This window comes from Archocentrus centrarchus, chromosome 22 (genome assembly GCF_007364275.1).
Source record: "Archocentrus centrarchus isolate MPI-CPG fArcCen1 chromosome 22, fArcCen1, whole genome shotgun sequence".
Taxonomy (NCBI): domain Eukaryota; kingdom Metazoa; phylum Chordata; class Actinopteri; order Cichliformes; family Cichlidae; genus Archocentrus; species Archocentrus centrarchus.
In genome coordinates, this window is record NC_044367.1 from 11,700,329 (window position 1) to 11,714,323 (window position 13,995).

The 13,995-nt window shown below is 39.1% G+C and overlaps 1 protein-coding gene across 2 annotated transcripts in view; it reads left to right on the forward strand.

Annotated features, from left to right (window-relative positions):
* The first annotated feature begins 213 nt into the window (after positions 1-213).
* zfyve28 (zinc finger, FYVE domain containing 28) overlaps positions 214-13,995 on the forward strand; it is a 29,477-nt gene continuing 15,695 nt past the window's right edge. For both annotated transcript variants that reach the window (XM_030719657.1, XM_030719658.1), the window contains exon 1: positions 214-590. In XM_030719657.1, the coding sequence (XP_030575517.1) occupies positions 555-590 (36 nt within the window). In that variant the 5' untranslated portion in view covers positions 214-554. The remainder of the gene's footprint in view (positions 591-13,995) is intronic.

Genomic DNA, 13,995 nt, shown 5'->3' on the forward strand with positions numbered 1-13,995 from the left:
ATTGTACTTTTATTGGAGCATATTAAAACATGCATAAGCAATGTACATTTAACAGCAGTTATAATATTTATCACACTAGTGTGTGTGTGTGTGTGTGTGTGTGTGTTGCTGTTGTTGTTGAGCGTGCAATTTTTGCAGAGGAGTACATGAACGCAGCACTTCCTGGGAAAGTGGGAGGTGAATGTTGTCAACGTGACTGTCATCAAGTAACGTTAGAGGGGCAGAGAACAGCCGAGCCGTCGCTGCTCCGGTTGGTCTGTATCGTCGGGACTTGGAAAGTGACCGGGCAGGTGGAGAGACAGGTTGCTGAACCTCGGGCTTCAGGGAAGATGGAAATAAGTGTTTATTTCCCACTACCTCCTTTGTGCGCTTTCAGAGCCTCGTTGTAACGTTCAGGACAACTTGCCGTACATTGTGTTTTTTTTTTTTTTTGTCTATTTGGACCCAAGCAGAGCTAGCTAGCTTAGCCGCCAGCCAGTCGCCGATAGTGTCAGACACACAGGTACGGGAGAAGAGAGGAGGGGTTGGTGACAAAGGAAGGTGGCGAGGTAACGATGAACCGCTTTCGAAAGTGGCTGTATAAGCCCAAGGTAAGTTGTTGTGTCAGCCCCTGCAGTCAGTCATTTTTTATGCATAGCTTTGGAGCTCGCTAGCCTGATCACTTGGCAGACTGCCGACACATCTGCTAACGTTAGCCCGTGTTCCTGATGTTACACTGTATTAATCAGCAGCTATCCCCTTTGTTGTTGTTGATGCTTTTGTTTTGAAGCTGCAGTCAGGACTAACAATGGTACAGCCCGGCAATTTGCACTGATACCGATTTACTTACAGCTGTCTTCAGCTGACGTTAATGCTCATGTGATTTTTGTTTTGATATTTGACAGTTTTGAAGCACCTTAATAAACCTTTGATTAATAATAACCACAAGAGCAGCAACAAAGCAGATTTTTTTTTGTGGTTATAATAGTAACATAATAGTAGTAATAGTAATATTATCATGTCGTTACCACATAAGAGGAAATATAATAGAATAGGTTTTAGGACAAAAGGTTTTTTTTAGTGCATTAAAAAAGATAGTAATTTGTTTTCACTATTGATTCTGTTGTGTTTTTTTATTAACTGTAAATCATTTGGTTTATAAAATGCTATAAATAGTGAAAAATTCAAAGAAGCAGACTATCTGAAACACATATATATATACACACACACACAAAAAAAAAAAACAACAAACATAAACAAAGGAAAGAAACAGGAAAATACTCCCCTTATTGATCCATGGCAATCCATGTCCAAAAAACCCTTTGTGCAAATATAGGATTAAAATAAGAATCTGTGTTTATTCAAAACACAGAACAAACCTAACACGCATACTTTACCTGAATTTGTTATCCGGGGATGACTTTCAGCTAGCTCCAACCCTTTTCCAAAGTGGAAGCTGACCTATTAATATGGTTTTTTTCAGAGTATTAGTTCAAAGCCCAAAGATCAGGCAGGACAAAGACACTGTGTTACAAATGATAAGATGAACCTTAGGAAAACTTTTCTTTTTTTTTTTTTTTGTAGCATCCTTAAAGAGTACTAAAATACCAGCTATTTTTCTCTTGTGGTTTACTTAAATTATTGATTGTGTCAGGTCTGTATAGCATATGTAGGTACAGTTTGAAATAAGGCAAAACAATCAAATCCTGCCCAGGAAACACATTTGTCAGCAGCATCAGTATTGTTTGATGCACTAGTAACAAATGTGCTGTGATTCCTTAAATCAAGCTCAAAGTGTGGAAACATGCCTGACACAGCAGAGGAAGTATTAAAGGCTTGGTTGCCTTGTTAAATGAACAGTTCAGTATATGCCAACTGCAGCACCTTTAAGGATGAGTGAATGTGAACATTTCTCCAGGGTAAAAATTTTTGTTAACTTTAAACGTAAGTTTTCAGTGTGCGCAAATTGGCTCCACACATGACAAGTCAAGATTAGTAATACTGCCATTAGTAACATAGCAGTGTGTTTGTATCAGTATACTGATTTGAGATTTGCACATAAAAGGTTAAACCTTGTGTCATGGCTGTTGTACATTGTAAGTCTTAAACGAATGTTAAGTCTCTTAAATACGCTGTTGACTGTGGTGGAGCGGAGTGTTATTTCTTGGCATGCTCTTGCTTTCCTGAAAGGTCCTCTGTGATGACATTCAGAAAAACCCTTATTAATGACACCTGTGATAAGTGAACAAGTTAGTCAGCATCCTGTTTGCACGTATCTTTGCACTCAAGCCTTGGGGAGTTATCGGCCAAAACAGCTATGAGACAAATGGCTAACTGAGCTTGAGCCAAACTAGCTCCCTGTTACCATACACCATGTGTGGGCAATTAATTTTCCCAAGGGCTGTTGTGGAGGTCCACACCAATAAGCTCAACTCAATTCTTTTCAATATTAATTTTACGTCTTTGTAAGTTTATTGGTGGAGCCCTCCACAACAGTCCTAGTTTCTCATGTGGACCCTTGGGAAAATTAATTGCCCACCCATGTCATAGGTAGTATTAAAAAAAAAAGATGAGTGAAATCCATTGTGATTTGATTGGCTAGCAAATGAGCTCAGCTCAGCAAACTGACATGAATGAGAGGTGAGAGCCTTGACACCTCTAAATACATCCGCGTGAATGTCTTGGAGATAGCTGCTAAATGCCCCTCCCTTATATCGCTCGTAGCTAGTACTATAGAAACCAATCATTAGTACTCCATCTTTGATTTGTAAGAAAAAAACACCCCAAGCATTTTTGATCCTAAATCTAATGAAGGTTCTTCTATGAATGAATGTAGAACCTTCATTGCTAATGGTAGATACTATCTGAAATCAGTTCTGTGTGGGAGCAGAAAATAGGCACTGAGACAAGGTACTTGGTAGTGAGTGAAAATATTGCATCCTTTCACAGAAAAACCATCTCAGAAACCAGATTTTTCCACAGGTATCTAAACAAGTGAAGAAAGTTGTTTGTTCATTAGCAGGATTACTCAAAAGGTTATAGATAGATTTGCATGGAAAATTTTACCAGAGGTGGGACTTAGTCCACCTAACTTGTGGAGATTCCCTGTAGCCAGTTTTGGGAACTGGGGTTCGGATCATCAGGGCCTCTACCTTGACTGACGCCCAGTCCACACTGCACTGGACCCTTATGGCTCCTCCTGTGTGTGGTGGGTGCACAGGAGGAAAGGCCGATATCGCTCATTTGAGTTGAGCTTGGCTAGGGCTCACAGGCCAAAAGAGTAGGTATAGTATTCACTCAAAGGTTGACGCGCCCACTCAAAGTTGGGAGCAAGTTGCTGCCCCAAATGGACAGATTTTAGTATCTTCTCCATCTTGTTAATGAGTGAGAGGAGAGTGGATTGGGGGGGATTAACAGACGGACTAGTGATGGTCTGTTGTGGTAAAGAGAATGAATTAGATTGGTGATACATGCGGTGGAAATCAGCTCAGAGTAGAGCCACTAGTCCTCGACATCAAAAGGAGCCAACTGAGGTGGTTCAGGCATCTAACTAGGACCAGTCCAGGGGCAGGCCTAGGACACGCTGGAGAAATTACATCTCTTGGCTGGCTTGGGAGCACTTCAATGTCCCCCCCAGAAGAGCTGGAGGAGGGCTGAGGAGAGGCATCGCTGCTGAGACTGCTGCCCCCATGACCCTGACCTGGATAAATGGAAGATAATGGATGAACTGGTGGATGGAATTTTTTGTATCTGGATCTGGATCCAGGAACCTTTGGAATTATTTTTTACCATTGCAAGACGGGGAAAACCATTTTGCATCGTATCTTCACTAATACATGTCAGACAAAAAATAAATAAAAGTTATAAATCCAGATGTCCTTCAGGATCCATTTAATCAATTCATGTACAGCGCAGAGGAAATTTTCAGCCTTGGAGGAAGGGAGTTGCCACAGTTCAGTCACACATTGGCAATAAAAGAAGTGTTTTAAACACTTTGCATACAGAACCTTTAAAAGGTTTGGCACATGTATTTCTAATTGAGCGCATAAGTTGATAAGTCAACCTTCCTGGTAATTGAAAACAGCTGCGTTACCTCATCAGTTGGTAATTATAATAAGAGCTTTTGCAACAGTAATGCAACACAAAGCTTAGATAAAAGCCCTCTGATTACACATTGTCCACCTGTTCTTGACCACATACACACACCTGCGTCATTCCCTATTTCTGAGTTAAACTGTGTTTGCTGTCGAAGCATTTCTGTGATCCATGGCTGGGGTCAGGCCAAAGTGTTGAGGATCACCAGAGTATTGTTACATTCGTAAATGACTACTGCCTCTAAAGTGCTGAGCTATTGCATCAGTGCCTTCTCTGCCAAATCACGGCTATGGTAGGATTTAACAGAGTTACGCAGAAGTCTGTGGGATTTAAATGACCAGTTCTGTCTCAAAGTACTGAAGAGAGATGCTGAAAGCTTCTGCAGTTGTTCCGATCAGGCAACCATAATTTAAAAAAGAGGGTTCAGATGACTTTCACATATGACACTGAAGAGCCATTAAGCTAGCCAGTAGTTTATTTTTGCTCTTAGATGAAATATCTCTGTAGTAATTAAAATGTTTCCAACTCACATATTTTGGTATTTATTGTCAAACACCACATTGCATTGTCATTTGCAGCAACAGTTAAGTGGTTTATCACTGAACTATGCTCTCCTGGACATAGAAAAGTGTTGAATCAGCTTGTTCCCTTGACTGAAGCAGAGATATTGATATTTCCATAGCTGCTCTGTACCTCTCAGATAAGTCACACAGAGCAGGACTTTCTTCTGGCCCTGCCACCCATCCCTTGCTCAATCAAATTCAAAGCACTAGTTCTTGGAAAAGACAAATGTGTAAAGATGGGCGTCCTGGTCTGCTATATGCATGGGTTGGAAGGGCTTAATGCTGCAAGGTAGGGCATTTAACATACTTTGTAGATCTTAAAACTGGTTTAACTGGTTTTTATGTGGCTAGTTAGGCAACCCAAATATCTACAAAGAGGTCTCCTACTTGGTAACTCAAGTTATATTTACTATGGCGAAGAGTTGTAGATCAAAAAATAAACTTGGAAAAGAATTAATAGGAATGTGCTACATTGCACATTGCAGCAAACAATGCCAAGACCAATGTTGGCCACTGTTTCCTCACCTCTCACTCAAGTCACACAGTGACTGATTACTGAAGACAGGCGGCTAAACCTGGGCATTTCCTCTGTAGCCTGTGTTCCTCTTTTTGCTGTTATTCCATCAGGCACTCAGGAGCTGACCTTCAGCTTCACACCACCTCATCTGTCAGTGTGACGGGGCTCACAGGTCCCACCAAGCCCAGCGCACGCACCCCCATCTGCAGCATGCTACTAATTTTGCGCCTCTCCCCACTGGACATTTTAATGTATAGGTAGCTCGTACTGCACTCGTATATATCCGAATGAAGTGAGTGATAACTTTTGTTTATAGTGCTGCTGCTTAATCTTTAGTATGGAAACAGATTGGCTTTGGGCTCACAACACATCAAACATCACCTAACAAGGTTTCCTTTTGGCAGCCTTTATTAATTACATTGCATTTATAATCACTGAAAAGTGTTAATTAACAACAACAATAATAATATTAGTAATAATTATAATAAAGAAAAGCTAACCTATAAAAATGAGTTTTCAGCAGTTGTTTAAAACAAACCACTGATCGAGCCGACCTGAGGAGCTGAGGAAGGCTGTTCCAAAGTTTGTTTGAGGCAACATTCCTAAAATTTTTTACATAAATAAAAAAAAACCCTGTGTGAATTTTAGATCATAGAAAAGAATGCTTGCATGAGATCAAATCCCTTGAAATGATGTGGGTTTTTTTATATAAAGCACAATGGTGTAAAAATTATTAACATGTAAATGAAACATGTCAAGCCACGCAAGTATTTATCATAGTTGTAAATCAGTGTCAAACCACCATATAAGATACTTTGAAAAAGTTTATTTACACCATCAGAGAGGCAGCCAGGCTTGCTGACAGCTGATGGTTTCAACAAAGAAACATATTTTTGCTTTCCCTTTGTTTTCTCTTTGTTGTCGGCCACGTGGGCCCTTCTTGAAATGCATCATTTGAATTTCATTTGAAAAGAAATGTTCGTGTATGAAGAGGTGGCCATGACACACAAACTGACAAACTTATCTGTTTGAAAAGTAGGTAAGGCAGAGTCATCAGACTTATAATGCTTCCAGTTCTGGCTTTTTAAACAGCAAAAACCTAAAACAAATTTTGATTCCCATGAACACAATTGATAGTAGGAATTAGAATAAATTCATAGCTACAGTCTTTTTTTATTACTAATTTTTGTTCTTCTATTCTTTTAATTTCTCTATTCTAATGGCTTCTAGGACTAAGAGTTCAAACATTTAATAGACAAAAAAAATCTGCTTAATTTCTTGATGATTAGGTAAACACTAGTTCAAAAATTCACAATTGTTGCTTCAGTTTTAATTACATTTTTAATTTGCATTTGCTGCCTTTCTTAGTTTATGCGATTTTTAAATTAATTCTATATTTTAGTTTATACTGGTCAGGCTTTAGGAAACCATGAGTGTGCATTTTTTTTTTTTTACAATTTTGCTTCTTTTTTTTTTCTTAAGCTTCATGTAGGCAACAAATATGTAATTACACATGAAATATTTAAATAATCATTGGTGGAAGCCTTAATTCAGTTGATTATGAATGATATTATGCTTCATATATATTCTTATGGGCAGCACGGTGGCGGGAACATTTGCATGTTCTCCTCGTGTTTGCGTGGGTTTTCTCCAGGTACCTACGACAGTAGGAACAGGTTACAGTCCTCCCCCGTGACCCCGAAAAGGATAAGCGGAAGAAAATGGATGGATATATTCTTATCGGAGAGAATCAGGGCTTCTTATTTACTCTGTAATTATTGCTCCATTCTGTGTTAGTTTCTGGGGTTTGTCTTTGCACTGCTGGTTCTGCACATTTGTCACAGAGTTGGTGTGCCAGTAAACTGGTGAGCAGTGGTCACTGTGGTTTCATATTTAGCCCAGTTTCTGGAGTTCTTTGTGGATGTCTCATTCTGCTTACCCAACAGCCACATGGTAATTGATCTGGTGTCAGCTGCTGGGATTTAGAGAGCTGACCCTAGTGCAGATTCAGACAGGCCAGGCGATTGAAAGCCTTTTTGAATTCATTGCAGGACTGTAAGGAAAGCCCACTGTAAGAGGTGTGAGGGTTCAATGATTGAAGGAAAGTAGCCGTGGAAGAAGAGTGAGATTGTAAAGTACCACAGAGAATCAGCAAGTCTAAATCTGGACTGAGGGAGATGTAGTCTTTTCTACATTCTGTTTTTATTGGTGTTATTCTGGTACCTTTTGAAAAGCTTTTTAAATTCCTGTCTTTGTTGTCATTGATGAAAAACATCAAGATCACCTTTGTCTGTATTATGAGTTTGACTGTTGTAGGAATCGCCTGCAAATGAAGCATCCACCCCTCATGATTTGGGCTTTGTCTTACCAGGAGTAGAGGATTTGAGTCAAAAAAGGAAGGAATAGTGGGTCTGTGTTTCAGGGTTAGATTTTGGACTTAGTTACTGTTGAGAATAATGCTGCTCTTTATCAACACTGTAGTGCTTCTTCTTACTGGATTTTATGACTGAGATGATAAGATATCCTGATCACTGAACAAATTGTCTCAAAGTCATTAAAAACATTGATATTTTGCTGTAGTGTTTGAGTAATTATCAGACATTATCAGATCTGTTTGTATAGTTTTTTCTGTAGTGTTTGTGTGGCAAAGGGAAGTTAATAAATAAATGCAATATTACTTTAAGATGGGAGTGAGAACCATTCTTTGAAAAGATTGCACAAATTGGTATTAAGATAAAATGAAAAGAGAGAGCACTTAAATATAATTGTAATATTAGACAATAAGGGAAACAATATGAAAAGAAATCTATTCTGAAAGCTTAAATTCATTTGTTATTTTGTCATAGGTTGTATATAATGTTTACTTTGGGCTGCTGTAATATAGGAATTTTAACAATGATGGAATTGATAAAACATATCCTATATTATCCTAATTTTTAATCTCACACCACAGTCTTTTTCTGCACTAGAAATGACACGATGGGTGTTTCAGCACCAAACCTATTGTTCTTGTAGGTGGCTTTGTTTTGCCCTTTTGTTAAGTTCACCTAGATGGGGATTCAGTCTGGAGACTATGCTGGGTTTACATCATCTGAAGCCTGCCTCGCCCTCTTTCTCTTATGTTTTGGGTCATTATCTTGCTGCAGGGTGAACCCCTGACAAACCAGTTTACCTTCCACCTTATGTTTATTAGAAATATCTAGCACTGCATCCTGCAGTGCAGTATTTTCCTAATAAAATACCATCTTCCCTTGCACAGGCAGACAGAGGGTTTCTAAGGAATCAAAAAAGTTGGGAAACCTATAACAGCATTACATTCCAGGGCTTTATTTACTTCCATTGCTGCAGGAGTGCTGTAAGATGTTTTTAAAACAAATGTACCCTTTAAATTAATATCTTTTCATTTCAATAAAAAATTTTGGGTTTGTCTATCAGCTGCAGAGGATGGGAGAAAAACGAGGAGAAGACTTGATTACAGTCAGAAATAATGCCATTCTCTATCAACATTCGAAACCTGAAGACATCTTTGCAATGTTAAAGTTAAAGTTTAAGTTACCCAGTTAATAACATAAAAAAACAATGTCAATGTAAAATTTTATGTTGGGTATGTATTTTGCAGTGAGGTTGAGGTGTCAGGGGTGGGGTTTCAGGTATAATCCCATGTGTAGAAGCATGTTGACTGGCATACATTTAAACTTAGGTTATGCTTGTGGTTGTCACCTTTGCTCATGGTGGCATAAAAAGTAGTCATTATTGCTGCTGACCAGCTGTTACCTGGTTGCGTATTTCTTCTTCATTTTTTTGCAATCGGCAGCAGGCATCAAGGGTGGCACGTATGCAAACTGGTTGGAGGCACAAGTCTATGTGCCAGTCCTCCTTTAAAAGCATTTCTATAATCTATCAATAGGGAATATAGGATTCCCAATTGTTACAGAAGCTGTGGCAGAAGATTGTTGTATCAAAAGGAAAAGATGCAACTTTCTGCAGAAAACTATGGATAAAGTGATCCTTGTTCTTGTGTTTGAATGTTGTACTTCCTGTTTATTACCTCTTCTGTTACTATTACAGGAGTGCAACATGCATTTTTCTCAGCAGTGACATCTATCATTTAGAAGACTGCAGTAAGTCAACCTCTACTATAAAAGGTTATGACACTGCATTGATGTCATAATTGTGCGTAATAACTGATGCGTCATGCATAACCGCAGTTTTAAACTCCACTGACGCCAAACAGAGATGTGTGTTTGCCCACACAAGTACTAGCGATGTCCAGGGCTGTCATTGTGTGACATCCTGGACAATACCCACTCTCAGTCACTGATCACACAACAATGAACAGTGTGTGGACAAAATTAGCTTGACTGACTTGGAAGCGTGGGTCAAAACTGCAGGAAGGAAGCGCCAAACTGGTTTTATGTGTTGATTCATCTAGTTCAGGAAAATTCTTAAAGTTTAGTCATCGCAGCATAAGGATAGGAGGCGAGCATCTCTACTAAGGCTTTCATCTGACTGGGACTCAAACACTGAGTGATACATGAAAAATGTCAAGTTGTGGTTTTATTAAGTCTAAAATTTCCTTTCCCTTGTGTAGCCTTGATTCATCAACAATTACTGGATTGTATAACCAGATTATTTCTTGCATAAGAACTTCTCTGAGCTTGCTGGGATGAGGGGTGTTCCCATGTGTCACCACATGACCACTGAGGGGCATCCTTGGACACGCCCTGCAGCAGCCTAAATCCTTGGTGCTCCTGTATGTTCCCTCTGCCTGCTCGACCATGTGCCGGGCACATGCTTGGGTCATTGCTGCAGTGCAACACCAGATTAGTCCAGCCCTCAGAAAACAGACAAGCACATAGATTATGTCATCAGTCCAGATGTGTAGAGCATTTTGAATATTCAGTGCACTCAGTTAAGTTGGTAGCCTACTGTGGACCAAGATCAAATTTCATCTAGTTTGTGCAGAAATACTCCACAGCTATGAATGCAGTTAAAGATTTATGTATTAAATATCTTAAAATGTGGTATTTATAGATGAAAACTGACTATCAATAACTCTGAGTTCGGAAGGAGCTGAACATGAAGGGAGTGACTCAACACAACTGGAACTAAATCAGCACAACACTGCATTCTTAGAAAGATTATACTTTTTATTCTGCCAAACTTCATATAAATAATGGTTGCAGAAGTTTCATTGTTTGCTACCAAAAAGATTGGCTTGTTCTTCCAACGGCTTTTATGCTGAGTCCTGCATAATAAATAAGGTGATGAACTGTTCTCGGCTGCTTTTTTTTTTTTTTTTTTGCCAGTCTGCCAGCTGACTGAAAGAAGAAGAGTGAACTGGTTTCCCCCTACAATATTTGCCTCTGATCTTGGAAGGAAGCCAGAAGGCAGCAAATTGAGCCTGGAATAGAGTATGGAGGGCACAGCAAGGTTTCTCATAAGTCCCTTAAGTGGGCTCAGTGTGCATGCACCGATGCTGTGGATGCTCATGAAGCATTAGCCTGACAGCCGTCATCGTCTGCACAGTCTGAATAGAAATGAAATCAGCGGCTCAAGGAAAGAGCAGGCTGAGATGATCAAAATGCTGGTCACACAGTAGCAGGGAACTTTCAGTAGCACGTTTCAATAAGAGTCATGCTGTCATCTCATGTTATTGATGTTCGTGTTAAACATAAACAGCAGAAATTTCACTGAGTCACTGTGAAATGATGTGATTGAGGGGGTTTTGCTCTAATTGTCACTCTGGATGAAATTTTGGGATCTTGGTCATCTGAAATGATGAGTTTGTGACCGCAATGGATGGAGATTTTAGAGCCGTCCCAGACAGAGGGCACCTGGGACAACTGACAGCAGGACTATAGCAGGACAGTGGCACGCCACAGGGGACAAAAGCTGAATCTGCTGAATCATTTCCTCACGCAAGGTAGAGCTGTCATTGGTGGTGAGGGATGATAACACAATTCACGAGTTCAGGAGTCAAATTCTCAGAGTTCATAACTTTTATACCATGATCGGAGTCTGTTTTTTTTTTTAGCTCATTAAAGTTATTACTTTCAAGTCTGAAGGTTTAAGAAATTAAAATGTAATTTTTAGCTCTTTCATAGTTATTAGTTATTATAAAAATAGATTTTTTTTGTAACCCTTTGCTCTAAACTTTAAAAAAATAAATATGAAGGCCAGTACTTTACTGTGCCAGCCTATCTTATGTAGGCAGATGAAAGCAGGCACTTGTTTCACCAGATAGCTTGCCTTTTCTTTACTTTTTTTGGAAGAGAGTATAGCATCATCACTGACTCATGGTGCATGTAACAAAGTATATTACCACTGGAAGCTGTAGATCTGAATCTGTGACAGAAGATCTGTCTGTATTTTATTACTTTTAAAGTCTATCTGGAAAGCTTTTTTAATGACTAAGTCATCAGTTTACTTTTAAAGGCCAGCAAGGCTATTTTAGTGAGTATGTCATCAGTTTCTAATGAACATCTGTTTTTCTCTCCAGTCAATACCAGTTAACTGCTGAGTGTAAAAAGGCCCTTGCAGCTATGAGTGTTTTAGCGCCGATGTTGACAGATGATAGTCAGCAGAGCTTATCTGATACCGAACTTTCCAGCATTCATCCATCAACTGTCCGACAACCTTTTGCTAATTTCGCTACTCCTCAGTCATTTATATTTGAATTCTTCTGAAACGTGGCACAAATACTCTGGGTAAGGTTCTACAAAATAGGGGAGATTGATTTTTGATTTTTGACTTTTTGGATTTTGTTTTCCAATTTTTTGAGAAATACTGTACATTGTACTGGACCTTTAATCCTTACTCTTCTCCTTGGTATGAGTATTCAGTGTGCAAAGCTGTACAAAATGCTTCTGACAATTTTTTTTTTAATTTCTTTCTTTTTTTCTTTTTTTTAAGATTAAATAGTACATTCATGTTTAACTTCGGTGACTGCTTCTCCCTTATTTATTGGCTGAATCTTTTGAAACTTGCTACAAGTATTCACTGATCAAATCTGCAGATTTTTAGTTTCCCTTCCAATATATCCCATATTGTACAAGTAAAACATTTGACAGTGGCGCTCTATAGGCCAACAGATCTCTTGTTTTATCTATATATGTGAAAACTTGTGTATGCACTAACGCATAATTTAGGTTTTGTCTCTCCTGGAGTGTGTGATAGTATAGAACATGTACAGTTAGAAGGTTTACAAGACTCAAAGTCCACTGCTACTGGCTGAAACGCCTTGTTTAGCATCCAAGCTTTTATTGTGTGACTTATCTACATCACCATGTGCCACATTTACATAACGTCTACCCTGGCACACCTAGTTTGGTGTGCCTTGAGACAGTATTGCTGGTTGGAAGAATGAGTACAAAAGTCTTGGTACACTTGATTGCAATGTCAACAGATCCATCCATTCATTTTCTTCCAGTTATCCAACCGAGGGTTTTTGGGGATGCTGGAGCCTATCTCAGTTTTCATGGGACAAGAGGCGGGGTACACCATGGATGCCAGCATTGACACAGCAACCAACCATGCTCACACTCACACCTACAGCAAGTTTGAAGTCATCAGTTAACCTAACCCATGTATGTCATTGGGTTGAGGGAGAAAGCTGAAGTACCCAGAGAGAGCACAATAACTGATGTTGTTGAGTCATTAAGTCCAACGTTCAACCTCAACAGACAAAAAAAAGGATAAAAATTATTCAAACACTAAAAGGAAATTAATCATCTCAGATTTGTGTGATGACCATAGGTGAGATTAAAGGTTGGGTGGGCTGCAGAAGATTTTCAGATTTTGAAAATAGGGTGCTGTCTTGGGGTGCTGCCGTCTTATGTTTTTGGAATGTATTAGTAGGGTAATGCTGTGCCTGTTTCTATGTAGTAAATTATAACTTGACTAAGTTTGAATTTGTAGCAGCTGGTGCAGCTGTCTTAAAGTTGTCACACTAGTGTCAGAAAAAGGTGTGAAGTAGACTTCTACACCGCGAGAAATTCAATCCTTTCACACATTTTTTACTTATTTAATACTTATTAAATTATTATTCAGTGCTGAACCATTATGAAGACCAAGCAGCTCACAGATTCCTGCCTTTACCTAAATCAGCATGCCGTGAACACTGCCTGCCTTTGACTTATCCCCCATGATGCAGTGCTGCAAGAATGTTTGGTCTTGTGTGAGGAATGCAGCAGGAGGAGGCTATAGGATGGCGTCCGTCTCAAACACTTCTTTTCTTCCTTCTTCAGCGTTGGCCTATATCCTTCAGAAAATATCCAACTGAATGCTGGTAGTCTGTGAGCAGTGTTGTGTCTGGGCTAGAATAAGGTCTTTCACTGTCTCCCACTTCTGTTTCCTGTTTGGTCATTGACATTTGTCTCATAGGCTCACTCATTGTTGTGCTGTTGTCCACTCAAACTGTCTGCTTTATGAATAGTGATCTCACAGCTTTTTTCACTGTTCACAGGTCAAATTTAGATGAAGAGGATAAATACCTCATCTTCTGGTGGCTTGGGTTTATTCCTATATGAATAAGATTCCCTTTGTGTTCATTTTCCATTTGCCTGTACATTAAAATTTTTTTAATGCTTTTCCCATTAAAGTGATGCCAAATATGGTTATGATATGACAGAAGCATTGATTCATCAACTAAACATCAGTATCAAACACTATTCCAGCCACTGCCATTTGGCAAATAAGAAAACATTCACCCTTGCCGGTGGCTTTAATTGGCTGAAGCTAAATTATATTGTGGCCCTTGTATCTGGTGTACAGTTTCTTAAATTTGTAGGATCAAATTTGTGCATATATGAAATATTTTTTTGAAGGGGTGAAATATGT